This window comes from Dermacentor albipictus, chromosome 2 (assembly GCF_038994185.2).
Source record: "Dermacentor albipictus isolate Rhodes 1998 colony chromosome 2, USDA_Dalb.pri_finalv2, whole genome shotgun sequence".
Taxonomy (NCBI): Eukaryota; Metazoa; Arthropoda; class Arachnida; order Ixodida; family Ixodidae; genus Dermacentor; species Dermacentor albipictus.
This window is the reverse complement of record NC_091822.1, coordinates 183,109,297-183,136,116: the sequence shown is the minus strand read 5'-3', so window position 1 is coordinate 183,136,116 and position 26,820 is coordinate 183,109,297. Positions and strand designations below refer to the sequence as shown.

Genomic DNA, 26,820 nt, shown 5'->3' with positions numbered 1-26,820 from the left:
CAGCAGGCACTTGATGAAAGTAGTGAAGTTTAGCGGGAAAACAAACTGTACACGGATCAAGTTGGCAACCAAACCAAAACACTGCGGCGGCCGCGCAGCACGCCGATTGTCCGTAGCGTGAACATGGCGTGAAGCCGCGCAGCGAAAGTTGTGGCAGAAGCTAAATAAGCTTGTGGAATCCCTTCTTTACGTTTCACTCTTTCAAGGTGTTTAAACCTGTGAACTGACTAACATATTGCTAAACACATTCAGCCATATAAACTCTGTACGCGCACACCCGTGATGGAAAAGCCGGAGTCAAAATCGGTGCCTACGTCGGAGAGGTAAACGGATGTTTGCGCTCATTTACGCGTTCACATGCAATCTTTCTTAGTCATATAGGCGACTTCAGCGTAAATAGAAGTGTGAGCAGGGCTAGCATGGAATAGTTTTAGCCACTTCTATGTTATCTTGAAAGAACCAGTTCTTTAATAGGTGACGAAACACCGCACAACTCGGCACACGGCTTCGCCTTCAGGAGCATTAGGGAAGTAATGTATGTTACTGTGTGCGTATTTGCTTCAATAAAACTCAAAGAAAAACCTACACCCTCAATGACAGATTGCATCAAAACTTTTCTTTGAAGCCGCGTTAAGACTGTAAGCAATCTAACAACTGACGTTTCGTTCTCGCGATTGACATGCCGCTTGCTGCGAATTGCAGGAAGCAAGCCATACTGAAAACAATCGAGAGGCGAGACAGCTGCAAGAAAAGAGCCGCGCAGATCGTGGAGGAGATGCTGGAGAGCTCGCTGTCCGAGGATTGGCTGCTTGGAGTTGTGAGTAATGTCTAAGTGAAACTGGAACTGTTCATAGTGTGGACGATCTGCGAGGAACTCTGACCAATGTCGTTTGCTTGTTATTGTATTTGCGCAAACACGCGTGAAGTGTCTTTAATTGTTTACCTGCCGAACCGCATAATCTGCACTGAAAAAAAGAAAGTGGTTTGTCACTGCTACATTGGTATTAGTTTGCCCTCATGTTATAATTCTGCCAATGGGATGTTAACCTTTACACATTGTGTGTTGCAATTAATCTCTGGAAATATGGAAATAATTCAGGCACCGATTGTGAGCTGGCATAGGCTCCTGGCGTCAATATACTGCTGAGTTTTTTATTAGGGTGGCCAAGCAGTGGTGGGTGCCCACCGCCAGGTGTACAAAACGACACAAGTTGAGCACAAAAGAAAGCAAAAGGCTTATAATAGAGTTACATCGAAACAGCACTTGGGTGCCGTAATCTAACATTCTCTGCAAGCAGCAGGTGTCTGCCCGTTTCCACAACTTTGATTGCAAAACTAATTACTGATTACTTTGGTTGTACACTTGATACTTTAGAGAGCATGTTCTGATTGCAGATTTGAAACCAGGAAGGGCTTATGGCATGTGTACTTTGTAGGTACCCCAAGGACAGTAGCACATTTGGCATATCCATTACCAAAATCTGTCTCAACAACTGTTCATGTTCTGCATATCTTTGTACTGCAGTTCTTATAGAATGCTTTGCGGGAAAATATTCCATGGAATGCCAATGGCATTGTTTGACACTCTTTATCCATACCTTGCCTTTGCGCCATAAATATTCATATATCATCATCAACCAATGCATTTGTCTCCGAAATTTCTGCAATTCGTAGTAACCTGACGTATTAGGTACTGCAGTATAGCTTAACTTCGGATAACTTGGCAAGGTTTCTGAGGTCTCTTCATGTTTGTTTGAAGGAAGGCAACTGAGCTATTCTTCATTCTTTTTCAGTTGCATGAACTATCTCAACAAGACTATCAGGATGCCGTTGAGGAAAGAACAATAGTGCGGCTTTGTGGCTATCCGCTCTGCAACAAGAATATTGCTCAGGTAGGCCTTGTATTTCTCTGTATTTGTTCTGCTGTAGTCCTCCTTCCACTCATTGGAGGAGTTTAAGCAGCTTTCTATATGGTCTACATGTTTTTGGTGATTAGCTAAGTTGATATAATTTCTTTGTTACATATATAGGTACCAAAGCAGCAGTATCACATCTGCATGAAAACGAAGAAAGTCTATGACATTACACATCGCAAGGTGAGGAAACTACAATTTAAACCCACTACTATTTAAACCCATAGCCCAGCATAAAAATTAGCATGGAAAAAACTGCATGCTGTTGTATGGTGATTAGGGCGTATGTTATTAGATTGCGTGGGCCATCGCACATTGTCGCTTTGCACTTGCAATTTCTGTTATGTTTGGAATTTGGGGCTTTGTGATTTATTGCATTCTTTGTACTGTTGTGGCCCCAGCAAAATTAATTACATGCATCATTCTTTTCTTTCTTTTCCTTGTTGGTCTTGCTTGATTTATTTGGTATCTGCCATAAAACCAGAGTGTAGATAAACTTCATTGTGAATATCAATAATTCAAGAAAAGCCATATAGGTTTTCTTTGTAGCCCCATGATATCTTATGATATCTCATGGATGGAAATATTTTCTTCTTTATTTAAATACCCTAAAAGCCTATGCAGGCATTAGTATTAATATTAGTAGGTATTATTAGAGCACACATTCAAATGGATAATGCATGATAACATTTTATTTTCTTTCGTTAACGTTCCTCTGCCTTGCGGACTTTTGCAGGAGTTGATGATTCATTCGATCTTGCTCGCAATTTGCTATCCCTCTGGTTATCTTATATGATAGTAGAGCAACCACCCTGGAGAGGCATTGGTCCCAGGTTCAATCCCCAGACCAGGACAAATTTTTGTTCAACTTCAATGTTTTCATTCTAGAAACACATATGGATTTCTCAGAAACCACTTCTTGCCATGGACAAGCTGTGTTCATCCATGTGTTTCATGGGGGCCAAGGACGAACTTAGCTGCGGGATGATACTTCTCATTTTCTTGCACTTTTCATTTCATCATCGACTGTACTTTTAATTTTCTTGTGTACTGCTGTTTAACTTCAATTTAAATAAATGGCAGATAATAAATGGTTGATATCGTTCATAATAAATGCTTAAACTATTGTCTCTATTGTTCTTTATAAAGGATTCTACAGTAAAAAGTTTGGTCATTCTTGGTCAGAATTTAGGATAATTGCATGATGCCAAAGAGGTTACAACGTCCTTCAGTCAAGTGAAGCTTCTATCAACTGGAACATACACATGTCCTTACTGTTGACATAGACATTTTGTGGCTCTTTGTTTAGCGGTGATGTTCATACACATGATGTTCAATCAATTGATCTTTTGCTCTACCTTTATCTGTTTCACCTTGTTTTAGCAATACTGCAGCAACACCTGCTATCGTGCATCAACATTTCTGAAAGGCCAACTGTGGGATGGGCCACTGTGGCTTCGAGACGAGGCAGACGTTGCTACAAAGTACAGAGTTTACCATGAAGAAGAGCATCTTTCTCAGAGGTACCATCAACTTATTCAGGCCGGTTTTCCTCGAAACCCCATCAACATTCCCAGATTCTCAAACATGATTCAGAAGTGTGGTGATACATTGCCAATTAAGCACAGATAGCCGAGGAATAGCATATGGCTTTTTGCGAGTGGTATAGAGTACTACAAAAGCTGCTACTCTTTAAAGTGGCCTCTGTTCCTACATGCCACGAAGTAATGAAAAGGCTAACACAAATGTCTTATCCTTTCATCCTTACCAGCTTGCACAGCTCTCTATCATACTAAGCCACAAGGTATACTGTAGAAAACTTGTCATTGCAAATTTCTATATGGAAAATAATTCCCATTGATGAAGCTTTTGCAACAGTAAAATGACCACTCCAAGTATGCATCATGTGTGCTTGTTATGGTTGTTTTATTGTTCTTAAACTGATAAATATACAGTGTTCCTGTTGTCGTTTTCATTCATTTTGTGCCTATGTTTTCTGCACCTAGTTTTCCGAACTATGAACGCCTTGTGACACGTAAACAGAGACCACTTTAAAAAGTGGCTTCCATAGTATAGTACTCACTGGGAAGAAGCCATCATATATCAGGGGCCATGTAGAATTAGGGTGCTTCATATACGAAAGAGAGAGAAAAATAAAAGTGTTACAAGATGCACACTGTCCAAGATTCCACAGGGTGCGTGGTAGTAGTTTAAAATAAACGTGCATTGCCTTTGCAATGAGTCAGTGTCATTAGTGGAATAATGTGTAGATGAGGTGTTTCTGTGACATTGTAGTGTTCTGTTGTCAATGACAAGTCAACAAGGCAGGAGAGATTCCCCTCAAGAAGGCATGATGCACCTGCAATTTATCCCTTCACTTTTTACGAAAAAACTCGCAATGACACTTAAGGCTGCTTATGTGTGGGAATGTGAAAGCATTATGCCGTTTTTAGACCTCAGAATGTCATGAAGACGTTCATTTTATACACTCATGACCAAGCGCCACCTCCTGTCCATTGGCTGTGTCGTCGCGTGCCAAATGACACATGCACTAGGCCTCACCTTTTGCTAGCTAGATGGCTGCAACTTGACGTGTGCAATGATTCATGTACTAAGCACACCTTTAGTTAGCCAAAACCGTGGAGCTGCTGTGGTGTTGGGATAGCATGCTTGTTTCGCTTTTCGGAGGCCTGGGTTCGATTCCCACGCAGGGAGTAATGTACGAAATTTTCTTTTCAAAGTCATTAATTTACATTGTTTGCAGGAACCTCCCTGAGAAATTTGACGTAAATCCGAGTGTTTCTTCATATGTTTTTACTCTTTGCGCCGTTGGCCATTTTTTCTACCTTCTTTCAGTCACTCCAATGACGACGGACTTTTGTGTAATGAGGCATATAATGCTTTCGCATTAAAATTTGCTTACAAATGCTACCGGTACAAAGAGGAGGAGCCCAAACTGTTCAGCTACAATGAGCACATTATGGTCACGCGCCACATGCGTGAACTGCCGAAATTTCCAAGTTCAAGATAAAAACAGCTTACAGCACAAACAGGCCATTTGAATAGGCGATTAGACGGAGAACCTTGTGCAAAAAGCACCTTCTCCCCAGCAGCCCATCTCCACCACCTTAATTGTGTGGGTGTGTGTCAAATGCTTAATGGCTGCTGCACAAAAAATTCCCAGCAGTGCAAAGGGTTTTGTTACAAGAAAGCATCCAAGAAAAGTGAAGGCGAGGACATCAATACAGGGGATAAGGAAGGAAAGAAGGCTATAGGCAAGTTGATTCACTGGCGCATGTACACATGCTTCCTTGAGAGACATTTGTCACTGTATTCTTGACCTGTCACTGAACATAGTTCTGTTGCTTCTTGACTTCATGTTTTATCACGTCTACTTGTACTTCGTTGAAAGTCCACGTTTATGTTCCTAGTATGCTGAATAAGCAACCAGACAAAATTAATCTTTTTTTTTTCTGCAGTGTAAAGAGAGATGGCCGTGGCGAGGAAGTAGACCTTGGTCATAGCCGCCTGTCTGAGAAAGATGTTGAAGGTCCTCAAGAGAGCACACCTGCAGATGTGCTACGACCTGCGAAGGACGTCTCACCTTACGTGACTCCTGATGCTTTGAAGAAGTTGGCAGATAGCATTGACAAAATGGCCCTGGGCAGTCCAAAGTCCACAGCCCAGGCAAGGTGACTGTTGATGTGAATGCAATCACCAGACAGCCTGTTTGAAATTTTTGCTAAGTAGCGTTGTTTTCACATTATTTTGTTTCTGTATGCATTGTGATTTAGCTGCAAGGCATTGAAGCTATTTCTATGTTTGTGTAGTTTTCTGTTTTAGATACTACCTGTTGTGGTAGCTTAGTGGCCATGGCGTTGGACTGCTGAGTATGAGGTCGTGGGTTTGATCCTGGCCATGGTAGCCATGCTTCAATGGGGGTGGAATGCTGAAATGCTTGTGTTTAGTGCTTTCGGTGCACTCTAAATAGCCCCAGCTTGTCAAAGTTAATCCCGAGACCCACTCAACAGCATGCTTCATGATAGGTTGATGATATTGGCAGGTAAAATCCAAAAATTAAATTTTTTGTGTTGTTTTATATACCCTCAAGCACTGCTGCATTGTGAAGGGTAGCCTGTTACAGGGGAGGGGTGGTCGCATCAATTGAAACTAGAAAATAGCACTCCACAAAAGTAGACTCTAGTAAGTTCAAAATGCACTGCTGAGCCAAGATGTCTTCTCATAAAAAAATGTAAGCAAGAAAATAGCATTGTCAACCAGCATCATGGGATAGAGAAGATGAGAAAGACAATGCTGTGCTTCAGAGAAAAGCAGAAAAGTGGCATATCAATAATGCTTGCTGTTATACATCAGAACAAGAATTAAAGGTGCTGTAAGGGAGTAACGAAAAAACAAAGTGATGAAACACAAGTAAATGTTTAAGCTTCTTTTACAATGTACTACAATAGACTTCTTTTTTCGGAAATGAGGTACACTTTGTGTGACCAGTTGCTTGGTTTTTCATAGACCCAACAGAAGAATGAAAAGGCAAGAAAAATTGACACTTTCGCTTGAAGGACAAAGTATTAAAAGTGATAGCAAGATTTTGCAATGCACTGCAGCTCCTTCAACAATGTTGAACAATACGTGAGGGCAATATACTAGTGCAACACAGCATACAAGAAGCCTGCTGCTCTGCAGCAGAAACAATGGCCTGACAGCTACTAAGAGCCTCGATATGCTAGTGTGAGGAGGATCAGTGCCACTGCTGATACAGGCATGGCACCTTGACGGGGCACAAAATGAGGCTTGTGGAAAACTGTAGCCGTTTGTCAGTGCCCAGGGAGAGGAGTAGATTGATTTAGCTTCAATGTACATTTCGCTCAGACCATTGTATGCACCATGGTGTGTGGTATGCATGCAGCTATTCAATAGAAATGCTAGTGCTTGTGTGCACATGATGCTCACGCAGAAACTCATCCCAGCTGATTGAGTGGAATGTGACGGTGTGTCCACTCAGCTTCATCATTTTTGCAGCCATACGCTTTGGGGTCGCTCTCATGTCTGTAGACCTGCAATCCTTTTGTGTGTGGGCCATGCACATGATGTTTAAATAGCAAAATGCTTGATATCGTGATAGCACAATGGTGCCAACAGCAACAATGGCATGAGTGCACCTTGAGTGTCCTTATATTGCTATCACACACGCAGAAAAAGGAAGCCTAACACTTATTGCTGATTCAGTTAAGCCAAACTTCTGCAACCACCAATGAGGCCTGCTACGCGACTCAATGACAGGCCTCAATTGGTAGACTTGGAGCTGAAGGAGGCAGCTCTGCTAGCTACATAAAATGCAAATGGTATTTCTGTGGATATAAACAGATATGCCATTGTTGGCAATGACACGGAACCTGCAAAGCTTGCTTAATAGAGCCAGTAATTAGAAGCCTTCTAATGTGAAGCCTTCTAGGTGCCACCGCAGGCTGATAAATTATTGGAAGGACACTGCCCATGAGCTACAAGAACAAAAACCAGTGGTGTCGCATATGATACAGCTGATGACACCCTGAATACTTCGTTGCATGTTTTTTAACAACACCAAAGCAGAGAATATTTGAGTAAAGCTATTTAGATGCCAGCTTTTGCAACAGCACACAATTTTGCACTGTGTTGGCAAGCAACAATAACTCAATTGCTTAAAGGGGCCCTGAAAAGGTTGTGCTTATTTTGTACAAACGTACTGAGTTGTTAGGGTAGGTCCTTGTGATCATTGAGTGGCACAGTTAAGCGCTCCACATAGAGCGTCTAATTCTTTATGAGGTTTTAAAAATGTATATCGCTACCGATTGCAGTGTTGTCACTGCCACGAATTTTCAGCCACCTCATTACAGTCTACGTAGCTGGCGCCTGTGACGTCAGTTGGGCAAGCTATCTGATTGGCTACCCAGGTGGCGTCATCAGTAATGTTCCCAGCTTTATGGTGAACAGATGTTTGTAATAGTTAGAATGTTGGTGAATTTGTTTCTATAAAAGAAAGTAACAGAAAGAGAAAACAAGACAATTTGTCACCATACTCAAGCACTTTTGGCACACAGCATGTGTCATCTGCTTATGTTACAATCAGCTCCACGTTGTCACAAGCTGCGCTATTAGTGTTGGTCTCGAGGGTTCTTTTGGTGAGGAGCATGAATCGCTCTTGTTGCGTTGCAAACCTAGTATTTGGCGCCATGTCGAGCTGTGACATCGGGTCCCTCTGCAAGGTAATAAGTGAGAGGAGTGGCTGCAGTGCATAAGGCTGTCGGTATATGATCAGTGCCAGGAACTACACGCTTGCGGCCATCACGTCACACCAGAGGATTACTACCACCAGATTACTACCACAACAGAGAAATTTAGCACACCCGTTATTCTGGTAAATAGAGGTAGACTGGGCATTTTGGCAGATGGGCAGAGGCACAAATGGTCCGCAAGGTGCAACCACCTGGTGGCACAGAGATTGACCAGACGAACACAGAGTTAATATAGCAGTAACCAAGTGTACTCTACTTTGCTGCTGGCGTAAATTTTTGGCAACAGCGTGATAATGAGCATGTTGTCTTTTTAAGTGTTCAAAGAGTTTTACGCTTGGTTACAGCGATATTCGGCTGGTAAGCTCTGCACCACCCAGTGGCTGCACCACGCAGGCCGCTCACGTTTATGCTAAAGCCCCTTCATCACCATGTAGTAGTAATATGGAGGGACCTTAGTTTACAGCTCCACCCATCTGTTGAAACGCCAAGCTACCGGACATGCTTGACACTGCAACAGAATGCTCACAATGCACACTGCTTGGATAACTCTCGCTGGGGATCAACGGCCAGGCGGCTAGTGAAGAAGTTGGAGATGCTTCGCGCGCTGGTTCCAATACACCAGAAGTAGATGACATGACCTCACATCATGATGTAGAGCCAGTGAAGGCAGAGCTTAGCCCTGATCACTCGGCGAACAAGTTCAGGAGAAAAAGCACGGGCTGGAGAGAAGGGTAACTTGTAACCGTCTGTACTTCTCTTAATGAGACACCTCGCTTAAATTGTGGCGCGACTGTTTTACTGCAGCTGTGCCCTGTGAGTCTACAAAATTTCTCCGAACTGTTTCAGGCGCCCTTTAAGTAAGAATGCATAGAGCAGTACTTCCTATTATGCAGATCCAACGACTGTTTCTTTTTACATCTGTGTTTTCATTTTAATTCTGTTTCTTTTATTATTTTTTATTGTGGACATTCGATCTCACCAATAATATAGCAGCTTTTGAGTTTTGTGGATCACTTCTATTAGCACAAGCTTTTGATAAGACAAACGGATTTGTATGATCCCTTTGAGTTCGTCTCGGTGGAAGTCTACTGCTATCAACTGCACTCAGCAAGTTCATCCTTCTATCTATCAGTAACTAGAAGTACAGTTTATACACTTACCATGTTGCATCTGGTGCCATAGCATGACGCTACAACTTGATTGCGAACAACTAAAGCGCTCTTGAAGTTTCTGAATCACAAGAAACTAGACGAGCGGCTCTAGTAGGGCCACCGTCTAACGTACATAAGCACTCAGCACTTCTCTTATCAGTCCAGTGTAGCAGACTAGAGCACACTAGCTCAAGGCCACCTCTCTGTCTTTTCACTGAATAAAATTTGTCTTCTATCTCTTGTACCTCAATTTTGTTTGTTTTTCCTTGTATGATTCCATATTTGATTAGGACAGGAGCACAAAATTTGGTATCCTTTCATGAATTAGCTCTACGGAAAATTTTTAAGATCCGTTTTTGAGGAAAAAAGGAAGGAAGGAAAACTTTATTTGGTCCTGCAAGTAGTGATAATTAATCACTAAGCGGGCCGCTCCCACGTCGGGACCGGAAGGCCAAGCCTCACGGCCACATCGTGAGCCTGCTGGACAGCCCAGAATTGTTCATCCAGGTCCGGGCTGCGAAGTGCAGCCTTCCACCTGGACGCATCCTTGATCGCTGAGTCTTCAATTCTTTCGCAAGACCAGAGCATGTGTTCGAGCGTGGCTAAATCACCACAATCTTGGCAATAAGGCTCTGTATACATCTCTGGATAAAACATGTTCAGTCTCCGTGGGCAAGGATAAGTACCAGTCTGTAGTAAGCGTAATGTAAGTGCCTGAGCCCTGTTTAGTTTAGGTTGCGGCAAACTGTAAACCCTGCGATTAAGAAGGTAATACTTCGTGATTTCATTGTATGTGGAAGGGAAGTCTCTATTCTCGGTGAGTACCGCCACGCCGTTGCGCGGGGCAGAGCGGAGGGTAAGATCTCGCGCTGCCTCATGAGCGGACTCATTGAGATTCAGAGGGGCTCCCTCGATCATCCCAAGGTGAGCAGGGAACCAACATAAGTAGTGTTGAGAGATCTCACATGTCTGCATAATTTTAAAAGCAACCTTAGCCACCGAGCCCTTCTCAAAGGCCCTAACGGCCGACTTTGAATCGCTATATACAAAAGGCCTGCGCCTGTCAACCAAGGCGAGCGCAATAGCCGCTTGCTCCGCGACCTCTGGCCTATCGGTCCGAACGGTAGCAGTGTTAACGAGACTGTCCTCATTGTCCACGACAACTATGGTAAACACCTTTCTCTCCTCGTTAAAAGAAGCATCGTTTTTGAGGAACTCAAGATGAATTCTCTAATAAGTTAGATAAATAAAGTTAAATAATTTGTGAACCTCGGCTTAGTTACTTTTTGATTTCATGCCCTTGAGTTGCTGCGATCTTCTCGTAAGACAGATTTGGAGAGTCCCTCAGTGTACGTGTCAGTTGTGATTGTTTATTCTTATTCCATTCATGGGAGTGTGTTCTCGAGCGTATGCGTTATTGCATTTGAATGCTGACACAAATCCATGTCTGATTTGTTTCTCCTTTAGAAACATTGAGGAGTCAGGCACTGATGATCAAGAACTAGGTGAGTATATTTTTATTTGCTTCCTGGAAGTGTTTTAACACCACCTTGCAGATAACTCATGGATAGACGGAATATTCATTAATAAATGATGTGGAAAGGCTGGACTGAACTGGTATGCTTAAGTGTGCTGCTATTCTTGAGGAATATCAAAACAGGGTAGCCATTTAAAAGGGTAAAATCGTGTAGTGAGTTTCAGTTGACAGCCTTCTGCTGAGCAACATTTCCAAGTCTTGCAAATCATTATTGGGCCACAAGTGTTCCACTTCCACTAATACTATGCAGAGATAAAATAGTTTTTATACTTCACAATATGACAATGCGTGACTAATTAGCAAGAAAAGACAAAGTTTCTGAAGGGGGAGATGTGATGAAAAATAAAGTAACTAAGCATAATAGTTTCACTAAAAGGAGCATATGGATACTATAGTATCTAAAGATGCAGTAAACATAAAGAATAACTAATAAATAAGAATATATATTAGCGCAAACATGCATATGCGAACATATACAGTGCTACTTTGTTCATGAGGTTTGAAAAGAAATGCAAGAAAAATCTTACTAGCCGGGAAAACGTACAATCCAATGTCACTAAATAACTTGGCAGGCCCAACTGTAGTTGACATCTATTTTATGGGAAGTGTTCGACAAATCGTTGAAGCACAAGATGCTGACAAATGTTTGGCTGGTAGGTTCCAAACGAACTGCGATGCACATTGTCGTTTTTGCAGCTTCGGCAAGCTCACCTTTAGGCTCCTTGATTTCAGCCTGGGTCAGCAACTTGTTCGGGTGGGGCATTCTGGCTGGAATTTGTTACACGCCCACTCCGCGAGAATCGTTGCGACACAAGACACCAATGCACGTCGAGCTTGTAGGGCTCAAGTGGTCCGAGACACATTTTGTTGTTTTCCTGCTGCGTAGTGTTTTCAGATAGCGATGAGAAACTGAAACAGAATCGAGCATGTTCGCAATGCTAGAATGTGACGCTGCCAGAGCAAAACATGATGCTCACTTCTTGCTGTTGGGGAATTGCAGGAAACGGCGGTCTGTTTTGGTTATCATCTATTAAAAGCATGCAGTGTGCTTTCAACAGTGCTACTACACATGCTGTCAAACAAATAAATGCAGATGTTTATCGCGATAAGGTTGGTGGCGACAGTTGTGAATGCAATGTGTGACGGCCCGTCAGATTTGCTGGTACCGGAAGAGGAAGCTAAGTGTGTGCTGGCATTTTTTTCATTACACGGGCTGGTGAGTATTTAGGGAAGCTACCATGGTAGGCGCCTATACATGATCTTGCAGCTAGAAAATGTATCATGCGATTAGAGTTTGGTGATTTACTGAATGTTGATGCCAGAAGATTGTGCTTTCCAAGAGCGTATTAACCAGTGAAACAGAAGTGCAACTGTATTGGGCCATTCTTCGTGTTCTTGATCGTGAACGTCAGGGCTGAGAAATTGTACGACATGGGATCATTTCAACGATGTTCTACTATGTGTGCATACATATATGTACATATATGATTGAAGCATTGAATCACAGGATCCTGCAGTAAAACAGGTAAAGAACTAGAAGCATGTAGAAAAAATAATACTGGAAAAAAATGCATACTATACTTCAAAAAATATTTCAAGGGCAGAGACAGCTGGAAGCTAACGAGGAACCTTGCACAGCAATCTTGAATTCAGTTCTGATTAATGAAATACCTCTATTATGGCTCTCTTGGTTATAAATGTCAGATAGTGATTTGTTAAACTTCTGTTGTATTCAACATTGTTTAACTGAACTCTATAAATTATTTTAAGACATTCAGAAGTCTCAGTCAATGTCCGTGCATATATTATAACGTAAAAGCTCACTTATTGTATAATGAGATAAACCAACCTTGCTCTGCCATTACAAATGTGTTGCATTGTAAAACAACAACGTGTTTTTGAGGTAGATGGTGCCTTAAACTGTTTTTAAAACTGCCTCTTCCTGTACGTTCGCAGAGGATGGCTATGACTATGAACGTGAAAGCCCCAAGACATACGAGAGGCATCCTGCAGCAGCTTCGCTTCTACACAACGACGAACCAGCACCAGCTGAAAAGTTGAACAGTCGAACAAGGAACAGTGTTCCCAGCCGCAACCAGAAGTCGTGGCAGCAGGCATTGGCTAGTGAGCACGCCAGGGCAGTAAAAACTCCTACCACGAGTAGTGACACAGTTGGTCCTCCAATAGAGAGAGTCAGACATGCCCTGAAGCAGTGGATCACGGCGGAGACAGTTGCTTTTCTTGTTGGAGTTGGTGCAGCCAGGCGTTTTCGGATTAACAATAGGAAGCGGGAGGAAGCTATCAAAGTGGAGCGCTATCATGCGCTTTATTCAAAGCTCTGCAAACGCCTCGACGAGGAGGAGAGGGCTGAGGAAAGGCTCGGGGCAGCTGCATTGGACTCTGATGATGACGAAGATGTGCAGGTTTCAAAAAAGCCATCAGCTCCTATGCCGACAATGGAGCAGCTGCGACAAGATTCGCAACGGAGAAAACTGGAAATTCGCGAACGGCATCAGGATAGCTTTAAGAAGAGAGAGATGCATGCAAAATCGAAACAAAGTGCTATGTCAGTGTCAAAGACATGTGACAGCAAGCCAAGAAGAGAAAAGCAGACGGAGGTATGTGGGAACACTGCTCTTGCTGCCTTTGTATTACTTTATTTTCAATTGTTTAAGTTGCACCTTCATACTATGAAGCCATATTTTGAATGAAACAGTTGATATTTATGTCATATCCGTGTAGTATACGACACACCTTTTTATTCGACTGGTAAGATTAAATGTGACTATGGACTTATGTATTCTCATCATGAAGTAGCACTGATCTTAGCAGTGTTGTACAAATTCAAACTGGAAACAGCCTTCTGCACTTGAATAAATTTAGAAGCTGTGTATAGATTTCATCCAAGCTCGTCCTAGCTTGGTGATGCTTGAATTGCCATTTTTCTGGGGTGCCTTTTGCTATTCCTCAGGGTTTGGGCTGAAACTTTCCTGCAATAGTTATTGCAGAGAAATCTTGTTATGTCTCCTGCTATGTGCATTAGAGGAATTATCTTGTGTAGTATTAAATACATTGCTAGCAAGACAAGTGCAGAATAATAGTGTACAGTAAAGCCAGTGTCTGGAAAGTACTGGGGTCCCACGTCTTGTGTTACCCTTCGATGTGAGATGAATGTGAGATGTGAGATGAATAGGGCAGAATTTTCTTGGCAACCTGCAGTTCACTAACTGGAACAATGTTTTCAGGACCCTGACACGACAGAGTCATGTGAACGAGAACCTGTGCTTCCTCTTGTAGACAGCCATGCTCAGAATGTTCACCGACGCAGGATAGTGCTTAACTGGTTGAGGAAAGTGTAAGTAGACTGACACAATATTTGTGATTTGCCATATTTTCGCAATAAATAAACACTGTAACCATGGGAAGAATACTCGTGTCAGAGCAGTTAAATAATTTAATATGATACGGTAAAGGCTCATTGTGATGAACTTAAAGGGGAGTCAAAGTTACTTTGTTATATTCATCACTTTGTTATATCCATCATTCCATGTACTGCAATATGAATCTGTGGATATTTAAAGTGGAATTTCACTTTGTTACATCCATTATTTCCTTATATCTAGTTTCGTTATGACAAGGTTTGATTGTACATGTTTTTATGAACCATTTTTTATGGCGGCGTCCGAGACGGGGATGCATTATGACACCACGTTACTCTGGCTCGTGTGGTCACTGTGATCACTGTGGCAGCTGCACACAAGTGTAGCCAGAGGAAATGTGCAGCGCACTTGTTGACTTTTTTATGATCAACATCATTGTACCGAGCCGTATTGCTAAACAATGTCATCAGATTTTGCTCTGTGTCATGATGTCACAATAAAATTAACAGCACCAGGTCTGGCATTCTGAGACCAAGTTTTGCATAAAATTAAAGTATATTTCAAGTGTTACCAGACATGCTTGCCATGTGCCATCCTTTCAAGCGCAAGTACAACTTCAGAAGTGCGTGTCAGTACTCCTTCGATAAAGAATGCGTGTTGTCTAAACTTTACGGGTTTACTGCCAAGAATTTGCTGTAGCAAAGTCTCGTTTTGAAACGCAGAACCCATTCCTGTGCAAGAAGTGCAGTTGCGTTCGATATGAGTTGCAACACGGTTCCCATGGTTGCATAGGCTCCAAGACTACACCAAAGTAGGAAAAAATAGAGAACTAAACACCTTTCGCATTACTTCAATCGAGAGAGGAGTTCACAGGAAGATGGAAGCTTGAAGTGATGAGCAGTAGTCAAACAAAGAATTTAGCTGCGGCCAACTTTTCATCAAGGGAACTTTTCTTCATTAGGGCCCATTACTTGTATTTCTTAAACCAATTTTTCGTATGTTGGCGCCGCCATGCAGTCTTAAAACCCCTTCAACAACAAGCACCGTGTTGCAGCACATACTGAATGCCACTGTTCTTCTGTATAGTGTTAAAAATGAATATGATAGAAATTGTGATCTGTAACAATGTCTTGCTGCAAGAGTTCTAAACCTTTATCCTTGGACCCCCTCAGAAACTTTTATCCTTGGTATGAGAGTGGCGTTCAGTTCTGTTTTATCTCTGATAACTGGGCATCTTATTTGTGTAATGACCATGAGGGCAGCAGAAAAGAGTGTTTATTAGGCAGGGGCGACAGGGAACAAATCAAGTTCTCGTTAACTTCATGAAGGAGCAAATTCATCCTTGCCATTGAAGATGTATTTCTCACACATTTCTCACATCTTCAGCATCCCTGAAAACAGACATCAGCAAAATGCTGTAGAATGTTTGGACAGTTTGTTAAAGTAGGCCGCTCACCCAATCCTGAAAAATCTTGCAAATACAGAAACAAAATTATCTGTTTTAATGCAGCATGCTCAGAAGACCCTTAGGGAATTCCAGAAACTTACCTGATATACCGTATTAGTACAATTATAACATGCACCTTTTTTGGATAAAAGGTGCATTCAAATTTGCATGCATGTTACAGTCATAACTAATTCTACTCAATGTAAAGAATGAAACTGATTCTTACTAAAAGATGCTCAATGCAAGGTATCTAGCCATATTGCCATCAAACATTCTTTTTTTTTCTGACTTGGTTTACGGTCGCCATTTTGCAGTTTGCTGTACGTATGACATTTCTGATGCATTAGCTGGAACAGTTGCATTAGATGTAGCAGTTGTATTAAACTACTGCTACAAGATTATAGCCACCATGGCTGGCTGGTCTAACAAATTGTGGCCATCGTGGCTCCCTTTTTGTGCCACCTCCACATCACAGTTGTAGACAGCACACTTTGGAGAGTTAGTTGCTGGGGGCTGAAGAACAGCCACAGCTTGTTCTCACTCTACAGTAAAACTGTGCTTCAGGGAGTGGCATGTTCTTCTTTTTTTTTCTGAAAATGTGAAGTTTTGCGTTGTTTCATAATGATGGTTTGCAGGATGAGTTGGTATTCCAACCTTGAGGAATTTGGCATTGCTCAAACGAAGATTTTTATTGTGTACTGCGCACAATGGATCTGACATCTGCGTAAAGAAATTGACAGAGGAAGCCACTTCTTCTTGCTTTGGTGACAATTGCGCCAACCATTACATTTAGCAGCTTTAAAGAGGAGTGCTAAGGATATGTAGATTTAATGGAGACATTATGCATTATTGCTGATGCACATGAACAAGAAAGATGTTTTTATTTCAGGCTTCCCGACATCTTGGACGTGCTGTACATGGATCTGTCAGAGGTGTCATCTTATTTGACGGAACTAATCTTGACGTTCAGGTAAGAAACTGATGCTAATTTTGTTACTGCTGTACAAAGTAGTCTGTGTGACATGCTAATACATGCAACTTTGCCCTGATTTTCTGTTGTGGCAGTTAGCGTGCAGCACGTGGCCACCCAGGTGCCAGTTTCCAAATCATCAGTTTGGAGGATTCTAAATCACTCGCCCTTTCACTCGTACCGCCTTAGCCAGCAACAATCTTGGAAGATAGGGACCTGCAGAATCATCTAGATTTCTTGAATTGGTTCCTCACAAAAGCTGATGATTTACTGGACTCTTTGAGCAATATCATATGCACAGATGAAGGCAGTTGTTGCAGAAACGGCCAAGTAAATTTGCATAATGCACACTGTTGGAGTGACTCCAATCCATACCGGGCAAAGCGCACTTGGTACAGTACCAGTGGGCGTTCAGTGTGTGGTGTGAAAATTACGCCGGTACTATAATTGGTCCCATCTTGTTTGATCACACACTGACTGGATAGGGTCACATGGACGAAAAATTTGACGGAGTGGTGGATTAGTTTCTCAGTGAAGTCCCGTTGCCATGTCTTTCACTCCTGTGGTATTAGCAGGATGGGGTGCCAGCACACAGCAGTAGCTGAGCACGAAACTGGCTGGATGCAACTTTTCATGCGCAATAGATCAGAAGGCATGGGCCTGTGAATTCGCCGGTTAGGTCACCTGACCTCTCTCCACTTGATTTCTTTCTTTGTGGTTATGTGAAATATCGTGTTTACATGATCGAGACGACGACGTCATATGATCTCAAGGTAAGGATAACGGATGTCTGCCATAGAACACCAGCGTTGGTCATCAAGAAAGCCACTGAAGATGTGGTAAAGCGGACTCAGTACGGCATATCTACAGGAGGACACCTATTCCAACCCGTCTTCTAGGCATCAACAGTGCTTACGAATTCACAGATAATAAAGGCGCACTTTAACTGATGGTTTCCTTTTTCTTTTTTTTTTCTTTTTTTTTGTGCAGACGTCCTGATTGTCTATTCGGCTCATTAAGTGGTACATTTACTTTCTTGAACGCATCGGTTTTGCCTTTTCTCTACACGTGGGTCATTTCCCAGTCTGTTTATTCGCTTTTATTTTTTGCCACGAGCTTATTTTTGCAGCAGGTATACGCTCTCGTGAAAAATAAAACCGTCATTTTAAATTTGCTTTGGTCTGAGGCAAGTTTCTGGCACGAAATATAGCCATATAGCTATGCGCACACTCTTTCGATGCGGTGCGAGCAGAGTCGGAATTTTGAAGCGTTCTATGCCTATTCCATCGCTTTTCGCGTTTCGTGCCTGGTAAGAGGGGCTGTTCGGCCGCGTTTTCAAGGGGCTTTTGTTATCAATGTGATCAGTCGACCTTGAGAGACTGATAATAAGTGTGGCTGTAGAAATGAGAGGAAGGAATAGCTGTGAAGCCGCGAGACTTGCTGTTGGTGCTCCTTCCGTACCATTATCAAGGTGATGCACTGTCTCTTCGGGTTTGCAAAAGGCAAATAATTTGCTTTCAATCAGTTTATTTGAGGGCACTGCTTTATGATGCTAGTGGGAGCACAGTCACGTGATGTTTTCCATATTTCTTGGGTTTCTTTACCAGTCGGAAAAATGTAGTATGCGATTAGTGCATCGCTGAAAACACCACAGTTAGATGTCATTTGGGGGTACCTACAAATGCCTCATTGACACTTTGATAACTAGGACAGTACTTCTCGAGTTAGATAATTAATTACAATTACCTAAATGAATCTCAGTAACGAAAATATTACTGGCGGCTACTCCACTGTACTGGAAACAATATGCACTAGGTTTTCTTCGAGTAATGCAATTGCTCTTTTTTAAAAAGACTTAGTGCATGATACTTGGGACACCCCGTATAATTCACGCAATAGCCAAAATTAGGCCAAGCAGGATTCACTCGAAATCAGAATCAACAGCTGTCATGTGCAGCAGCACTTGTACTTGGACTCACTGTTAAAAAAAAAAAAGAAAGGAATAGAGAGAGAGTGCCTGCAGTTTCTCTGGAAAGGCAAATCACTATTAGTGTTCGCGAGGTATATGACAAATACACAAAAGATTACGTCACTGAGAGATGCCAGATTCTTGGTGGTGCGAGAAGACTCCGGCTGTGAAATTGAACTGTCTCTTTCTATGAGGTCTTGTATATACTCATATAAGGCCGTCACCTCATGAGAACAATTCTTCGAGGTCACTCGAAGTTTCTTCAAGTGCAAGTGTTATTAATATATATTTGGGGTTTAAAAGGCTGGTCAGGGCCCTGCTCCCCTCCCCCCACCCTCCTGAAAAATGAAAACTTTCCGCCTATGGTCAGCAGAGACATTGAGGATGGAGTTGGAGCCACTAGACGCTGATTGGTGATATTGACTAACAAAAATTTACAATAGCAATCAAGAAGCCGTCCATAACCGTGTTACTGTTTCAAATGTAAATAAACGAACACTGGATGCATGTAACAGACTCAACAAACTATAGTTGCAGTTTTTAGAACTTAGTGGCTTGCCTTGTCCCGTGCTTTTAGCATGGCTGGCCACTACTGGATCTACTATGCTTCGCTAGTTTCAGTGTGGGAAGGCTCCAGTAACATGGCTGATGGCCATGCCATGTATGAAAACAAAAATATCGCTCTTTCTGCTCAACTCATTGGCCATATTGGCACTGTGTAGTGATGTTGAACTCCGAATTATCAAACCTTGTGCTCTAAGGTATCTGAAATTTTGGTCATTCTTATGCAATAAGTCTAAGGGGGCAGTGGCAGCGCTACGAAGCTGTGCAAATAATCATCTAGCATAGTTAGCGACTGTATGCACGAAAGCAAGAGGATTGGTGGTTGTAGCTGAATTTCTTCAAGTTACGGCTGCAGTCTGTACTCAGACTTGCAACTAGTGAAGGTATGTCTTAGCATGCATTTGGTATTGCATTATATTGCTGAACAAACCTTGTCATCTGTGGTAACTACCGTGAAGAATACTAGAGAACCGACATGCATATTTTAGTTTGGACATTATTATAGTACACATAGAAAAAAAAAGATGCATGGAGATCTACTTATATATGAGGTGGTATCAGAAAGCTTTAAAGTGAGCTCTGTTTTCAAGAAAGTAATTTGTTGATCTACATTCAAACACTGTCACTTTCGAAGCAGTCCCCCTGTACAGCAGTGCAGCCTTCCTATCATTTCTGCAGCTTTGCGAATATGTCCTAGAAGTCTTCTTACCAGATCAAGCTGGGCATCTGCAATTTGCACTTAATTTCAGCAAGTACATCGGATCTATGCCCTTTTGAGCTGATTTCTTAATTTTCGTGAGAGTGAAGTCACTGGGAGCCAAATTTGCCTAATGACCCATATTTCATGTCGAACATCATCACAGGGGTAACTAACAGTCTTCGCAGTGGAAAAGTGCATTGTCACTACAACCAGGGTAGGCCAGGCAACGGCTAGAATTCAAAGCATTCTGCATCACAAATTTTCCTAGAATGGCGAGACCGTCAACAGCGCACTTTACTGTCATATTTTAGGGCATCTTAAGGAGGACATGGACATTCGGTGACAATGCATCTGTGGCTCAGAAGCTGGATCACCCTGTCACAATGCTTGCGACACACACATGAGTTTCTAATCGGAAACAATGTGGTTTCTCTTCTATACCCATCTGAGTTGCCAGATTTGGCTCCTGCTGACTTTAGCTTTCTCCCTGAAATTAAAGGAAACCAGCTTAATGTCTCCATGTTGATGTGATTGTTGAGATCAAGCCCAAATAGCAGAAGGTGCTCAATTCATTCCCAAAAGAAGACTTCCAGGACATATTAACGAAGTGTGAGGGACACTGGGAACTCTATATTGCCGTGCAAGAGGATTATTTCGAAGGTGAGAGTGCTTCAGTGTGGATAAGTGAATTGGTTTCCTGAAACCAAGTCTGAAATGCTAAGCCATCGTCTTAGTATTTTATGATTGCAAATGAAGGTATAATAGATTTACCTTGTGTAAGAAGGGATTGGTGATTAGCAGAAGAATGACTGATCTCTGTTTCTCTCTCTCTCTGTGCATGTGTGCGTGTGTGCACAAATGTGTGTGTGTGTGTGTGTTTGCACTTGTTTTATTGCTGCAACTGCTCCTATACTTAGGCTCTCTGCTGAAAACATCACCTTCAGGTTGGAAACCTGGACACATATAGCAGCTGCGATACTGGTCATGTGAGTTGCACACTTCTTCTGCTCAAGGTCTTGACAATAAAGGCCAACTGCAATGATACAATGGCCTAATCACCAAATGGCCTGCGTCATCCGGTAACATGCTGTTTTAATGTTGTTAGCAAAAAAAGATTAATTGCCAGCCTTGGAGTTTTGCCAAGATTCTTTGATAATATATATACTGCCCATCTATAACAAAATTAGCCAATGTAAAGTTTCATTGCAGTTGGCCTTTAACTGTGACTGTACTGTCCCACATTTGCACAACAGTGTCAGCCAAACTGTGACTTGCGAGCCCACATGTGGTTCTTTTTGGCTGTGCTTCTTACTTGCACTTGGATACTTAGTCAGGCTGTCGCATTCCATTGCAATCCATTGCTTTTCATTCACTGCACCGAATCTGATGAGCCTTTCACATTTGAAAGAAAAAGTTAATATCTAACTACTTTAGGAAGCATATTTCTTATACATGAGCTTTTTTTAGCAGAAATCATCACTAAACATGAAAGAAAAAAAAATTCAGAAGCATTACACTTACAATTTTTAAACTTGAAAATAGAAAATGATGCCACATTTCTTAGAGTGCACCTATTAAGACATCTAAAGTAGGAAGAATGGATGTGTTATACAACATACTTATACATCTAATTTTTGAATGGAAGTTATGCAAAACTCTTATAAATATTGAAACAATTTCATGTAAGCTGTAAACTTGTATGGCATATTTGGACACTTCAGAAATCGTAACAGATACAGTTTACAGAACTGAGATATGTATTTTTTCGTGCGAAGTGGCAAATTTGCAAAGCTAGTGCTTCAATTTTTTTAACTTACTAAGTTTCGGCAATCTTCATTTTTTATGAGAGCCTATATCAAGCTTGTGCCTCGAATGGCTGGTGGTATTCAGTTTTCTCTCTTAATTGAAACAAATTTCTTTAAAATTGGTTCAGTGGTTGTCCAGTGGTTGTCCAGTGAGAGGAGTATTTCTGCATTTCACATGTACTTGAATAGGGAACTGAGAGTTCATCCCAAGGTAAAGCCTCTTCTTAAAGGGCTCCTGAAACGGTTCGGACAAATTTTGTATATGCATAAGGTACAGCTAACATTAATCATTCACACCACAATTTGTGTGAGGTGTCTCATATTAAGAGAGCCACGGATGATTACAAGTTGCTTTCCTTTATAGTCATGCATTTTTTCCTCAACTTATTCGCCGAGTGATCGGGGCTAAGCTCCACCTTCGCTGGCTCTATGTCATAATGGCACGTCGTGTCGTTGACATTCGGTTCTCTAGGAGCGAGCACACGAAGCCTCTCCAAACTCTCCACCAGCTGCTTGGCAGTTGACCTTAAGCGAGAGCTATTGAAGCAACATGCGTTGCGAGCATCCTGTTGCAGTGCCGAACATGTCTGGCATTCCGGTAACCACAGGCGAGCTGGGCATTTTGATGAATGGCTGGAGGCATAAACTCGAGCTGATAAAGGAACTTTAGCATAGACGTACGTGAGTGGCCTGATCGGTCTGCATGGTCCAGCCACCTGTTGGCACAGAGCTTAACCAGCCAAACAAAGCGCTAATATTGCTGTAACCAAGTGTAAAACATTTTAAACATTTACAACAAGAATGTGCTGATGATTACACTCCTGTGGAAGGTTTACACCAGCAGCAAAGAAGAATACATTTCGTTACTGCTACTGTGTGTGGTTGACCTCTGTGCCACCAGATGGCTGCACTGTAGAGACCATTCACATTTGCGCTTCTGCTCATCTCGTGAAATGGCACAGTCAAACGGCCAGACCCTGTCCCCTTGCGCTTGTGTTTACTTGAATACCGGACTCTTGAAAGCTATTGCAGTAGTAATCCTCCGATGTAAAGTGACAACTGCAAACATGCGAATCCTGGTGCCGATCGGATAGTGGCAGTCTGATGCGCTGCAGCCAGTCCACTCATCTGCTGCCTTACAGAGGGACACAGTGACGCAGCTTGACATATTGCCAGTCGCTATGCTTCCAGTCCACAACGCAACAAAGTTGTATCATTGTGCTCACGAAAAGACTGAGACCGACTTTGACAGCGGAGCCCTCATCAAATGGAGCACGTTGTAACACAAGCAGACGACGCTTGCTGTGTGCCGGAAGTGCTTAAATGTAGTGAGAAATTGTTCTTGGGCATTCTTTTTCTGTTACTTTCTTTATATAAACAATTAACTAACATTCCAACTGTTACAAACATTTGTTCACCATAAAGTTGGAAAAATTATTGATGACGCACACTGGGCAGCCAATCAGATAGCTCGCCCTACCAACGTTATTGGGGTAAATAATGTCAAATGGGTTACAGGGGTTTAAAATTCAGCCTAGCCATGGCTGCGATTGGCAGCAGTGTACATTTTTAAAACCTTATAATAAATTACATGCTTTACGTGGAGCACTTAGATGCATCAATTAATGATCAGAAGGAACTACTCTAGTGATTCGGTACATTTGTACAAAATCGTCAAAATTGTTTTGAGGTCCCTTTAAGTTAGGTTAGGTTTAGTTTCACTGCACACCTTTTGTGATTCACTAAATATTGCCACAATGGGCTGTTATTGAAGAAGCAGAAGCAGTACCAGAAAGAATAAATAAAACTAGATCCTCATATTGGGTAAACTGGTGCCCAAAAGCAGGCAGCACTAAAGTGGCAACAATGGCACAGCTGGCGGTTGTTGAATTAGAAGTAGCTGGCTGCTATTTGTATGTGATGCAGGAGGCTATTGATAACTGTTGTAAAACAGAGCAAAGGTTTGTGAAGGAGCTCGAAGGCGCTTTGATCTTTTTCACAGACCCGCTCCTTCAAGAACTCTATCAGAGTGAGTTCAAGACGCATTCTAATGAAGTATAACAGCACAAGTTTAAAACAGTATAGGTGTGGTGATGTGGTATTGGCCAAGCAATGTGACAACTCTGGCTTCTAAACATAAAATGATAGGGTCACTTGTCTGCTTAGTAAGAAAAAAATGTGGAAGGCGATAGAACTTCCAGTTGAAGTTGATGCAAGAATATGTTGCCTTTGGTGAGTTGGATAGGAGAGTGGGATGTATGAACTGTATAATTTATTGAAAGCCGTATTGGAGCGGCAATGTTTAATCGACGTCATCTAGAGGTTGAATTGCCTTTCAAACTTTTGTCATCAGCTATCATCATCACATCATCATTGTCAGCATCATAATAATTACCATATTCATAATCAGCGTGGCTTTCAGTATAAGTTGTATGGTTCATCATCATCATTCGTTATCGTCAGCTTTGTGACATTTTTAGACTACACTGTCTTTGGGATCGGCCCATAAAAGAGGCTAGAAACAGACTGTAGAAACATACATACCCGTTATGGAAAAGTGGTGGTAACTCGTCAAGGAAGACATTATCTTCAAAAATAAGATTAAGAACAGTAAAGCAACACATCACACGGAAAGGCTATATCTGTTTGGCAATACCTGTTATATGAACTCGAGGAAAGTGTGTCGGGAGGCTAGTTGGTAAGACATAATTTCGTTGTTAGTCTGCATTCGTCCTGTCTTCTTCTGCTTCGGTTTCTCATCCCTAGCGCACTTTAAGTTCACGAAACCTGTTATATTACATGACATGTCTTATTCACTGCCATAACTCTTAGCCTTACAATAGTGATAGCCTTAGAATTTTACTCTTGCAGTATTTTGTTAAGTATAATTTAGCTGTAATGATTTTTGAATGGTGCACTCTTTTTAGTTGCAAATAATTATTTTAAATGGGTTGCCATTAGTCTGTATGAGAGCTTACTTGTAGAAAGTTACATAAGCTTATGTGGCCTAAAAAAAATTTTGCAGCAAGGCATTACATTTTAGTTTCATGTGGCTTGTCTTTGAGACTGTTTTGCTGGTTTTCGACTCACTTAATGCCAGGTGTATGGCCATACAGCTAGAAATCTTCGACATTAACAAGCTGTTCATGAAACCATGGTGCTTGATAAACATCCGCACAATCCAAACATAACAGTGAACAGATTTGTTTATTATGTTCAGGGGAGCGCTTTTCAAGGCCCTCATAAAAATGAAGTGTCATTTTAATATTTGGACACTTTCTGGCCCAGTGTCATTTATTAGCGATAAGTAACAAGCAGTGCTTTCAATAAGGCCATCGCTAATTGATGCACGTGGAAGCATAGGGGAATTAAGGACAATTAGTGACATTTTTAATCATAAAGAATAGCATTACCATATTCTGTTCTGGGTAGATGTTTTTTCCCCTCCTGTCATAGACGTACCTACACAGGTTGATTATATATCATCATTACAATCACAATAACAGTTATGACAACAGCCAAAACACCTACTCTAAGGTTTGAGGGCTGCTACCTTTTCCATTTGCTGCTTCATGGAACAGTTTCCTACTTTTTGTGATTCCTTTTGTGAAATGTTGTTTGAGGTCATTTTATTTTTTTTTTCGTACTATTACTTGCTGATGAGCCTTGTCCAAAGGTGTTGCATAAATTGAGTAATGGCTAACTGATTTTAATGCATGTAATTTTTATGAACTAGGCCTTACAAAAAATGTAGTGCTATCTAAAATGTACTGTATCTAACTACCTTATTTCTCATTTTCTGCATCACAGGCTTTCGAGAAAGTGTCCACCACTGAATTCCGCCATTATGATGGAGGAATCACGGATGCGCTTCTCCATTTTCTTGGAAGACAGTGGACTTTCTCTGCAGGACACAATGCATATGGTTGACGACTTGCTGGGCAGTTAATGCTGCCTCTAGGCTTTATGTATATTAAATAAACTAATTACATGACCAATTTACATGATAGTGTGCAAGATTAGACACATCAGTAATCAACGTTCGGACAAGAGAGAATCGATACAGTCGACTTTTGTTAATTCGACCCTAATGGGACCAGATAAAATTGATTGAGTGTTCCAGCCGGTCGAATTAAACAAGACGCAGGAAAAAACACCGAAACGCACCGCCAATGCATTTGGAAGTATTTGTCTAAAGCGCGCCCACTTTCTGTGGTGTCCAATGTAGAAAAACTAACATAAAAAAGACAGTTTTGCCACAGTACATTTGTATTATGCGGTAAAGCATACGAACGCCGCGAAGGCAGTTTTGGTTTTATATCCGTTTGCAACGTGCAGGCAGCTTTCTGCCCAATTTCCTGAAAAAATAAATCAATAAAGGCACGCGTTAGAAGCGGGTAAATACCATGATCAGACATTGCACTCAGCTTCAAATAAAGTTAATTTCTTTTTCGATTATCATGCTTGATTTGTTTGAAAAATGACAAAACTGCGGATGTCTGCCCGCTGCGGTGGCTTAGCGACTATTGCGTTGCACAGCTAAGCACGAGGTTGCGGATTCGATTACCCACCGCGACAGCCATATTTCGATGCAGGCAAAATACGAAAAATGCTCGCGTACCGCGCGTTGGATGCAGACTAAAGAACCTGAGGTGGTCGAAATTAATCGAGTCCCCTACTATGCGTGCCTTGTATTCGTATCGTGGTTTTTAGCGCGTAAGACCGCATAATATAATTTTACTGTTATTAAAATTGATGTCTGATAGAGCATGCGAGGGGCGTTGAAACGATAAAACATAGGGATAATTTTGCTTGAAGGACTAAAACGTGCAAGGTGACCTGGGGTCACGGGCCCCGAAAGAAAAATCGGGGCTCCCCTAGGGAAAAATGAAGCAAAATGACTGCAGTTCATCTTCTGCGATCTTTCAGAGACACACACACGCACACTTGAGCGTATATTGATTCTTGTTAAGGAACGTGTCAATACCGCAGTGTCTTGGAATAAACATTTGCGAAACTGTGCCTGTTCATAAGCTTCAGAGTGTTCATTTGCCTAATAAGACAGAACTGAACAAGTTGGTGCTGATTCATTAA

At 41.8% G+C, this 26,820-nt stretch overlaps 1 protein-coding gene across 1 annotated transcript; it reads left to right on the top strand.

Annotated features, from left to right (window-relative positions):
* Nucleotides 1-75: 75 nt before the first annotated feature.
* LOC135920260 (putative RNA polymerase II subunit B1 CTD phosphatase rpap2) lies at nucleotides 76-25,728 on the top strand. The gene is made up of 12 exons (XM_065454427.1): nucleotides 76-323; nucleotides 703-817; nucleotides 1,794-1,892; nucleotides 2,031-2,096; nucleotides 3,297-3,436; nucleotides 5,393-5,605; nucleotides 10,822-10,859; nucleotides 12,848-13,509; nucleotides 14,137-14,246; nucleotides 16,608-16,688; nucleotides 20,839-20,907; nucleotides 25,537-25,728. Exons 1-12 carry the CDS (start codon nucleotides 283-285, stop codon nucleotides 25,673-25,675), a joined length of 1,773 nt encoding a protein of 590 aa, XP_065310499.1. The 5' UTR covers nucleotides 76-282; the 3' UTR covers nucleotides 25,676-25,728.
* Nucleotides 25,729-26,820: the final 1,092 nt, after the last annotated feature.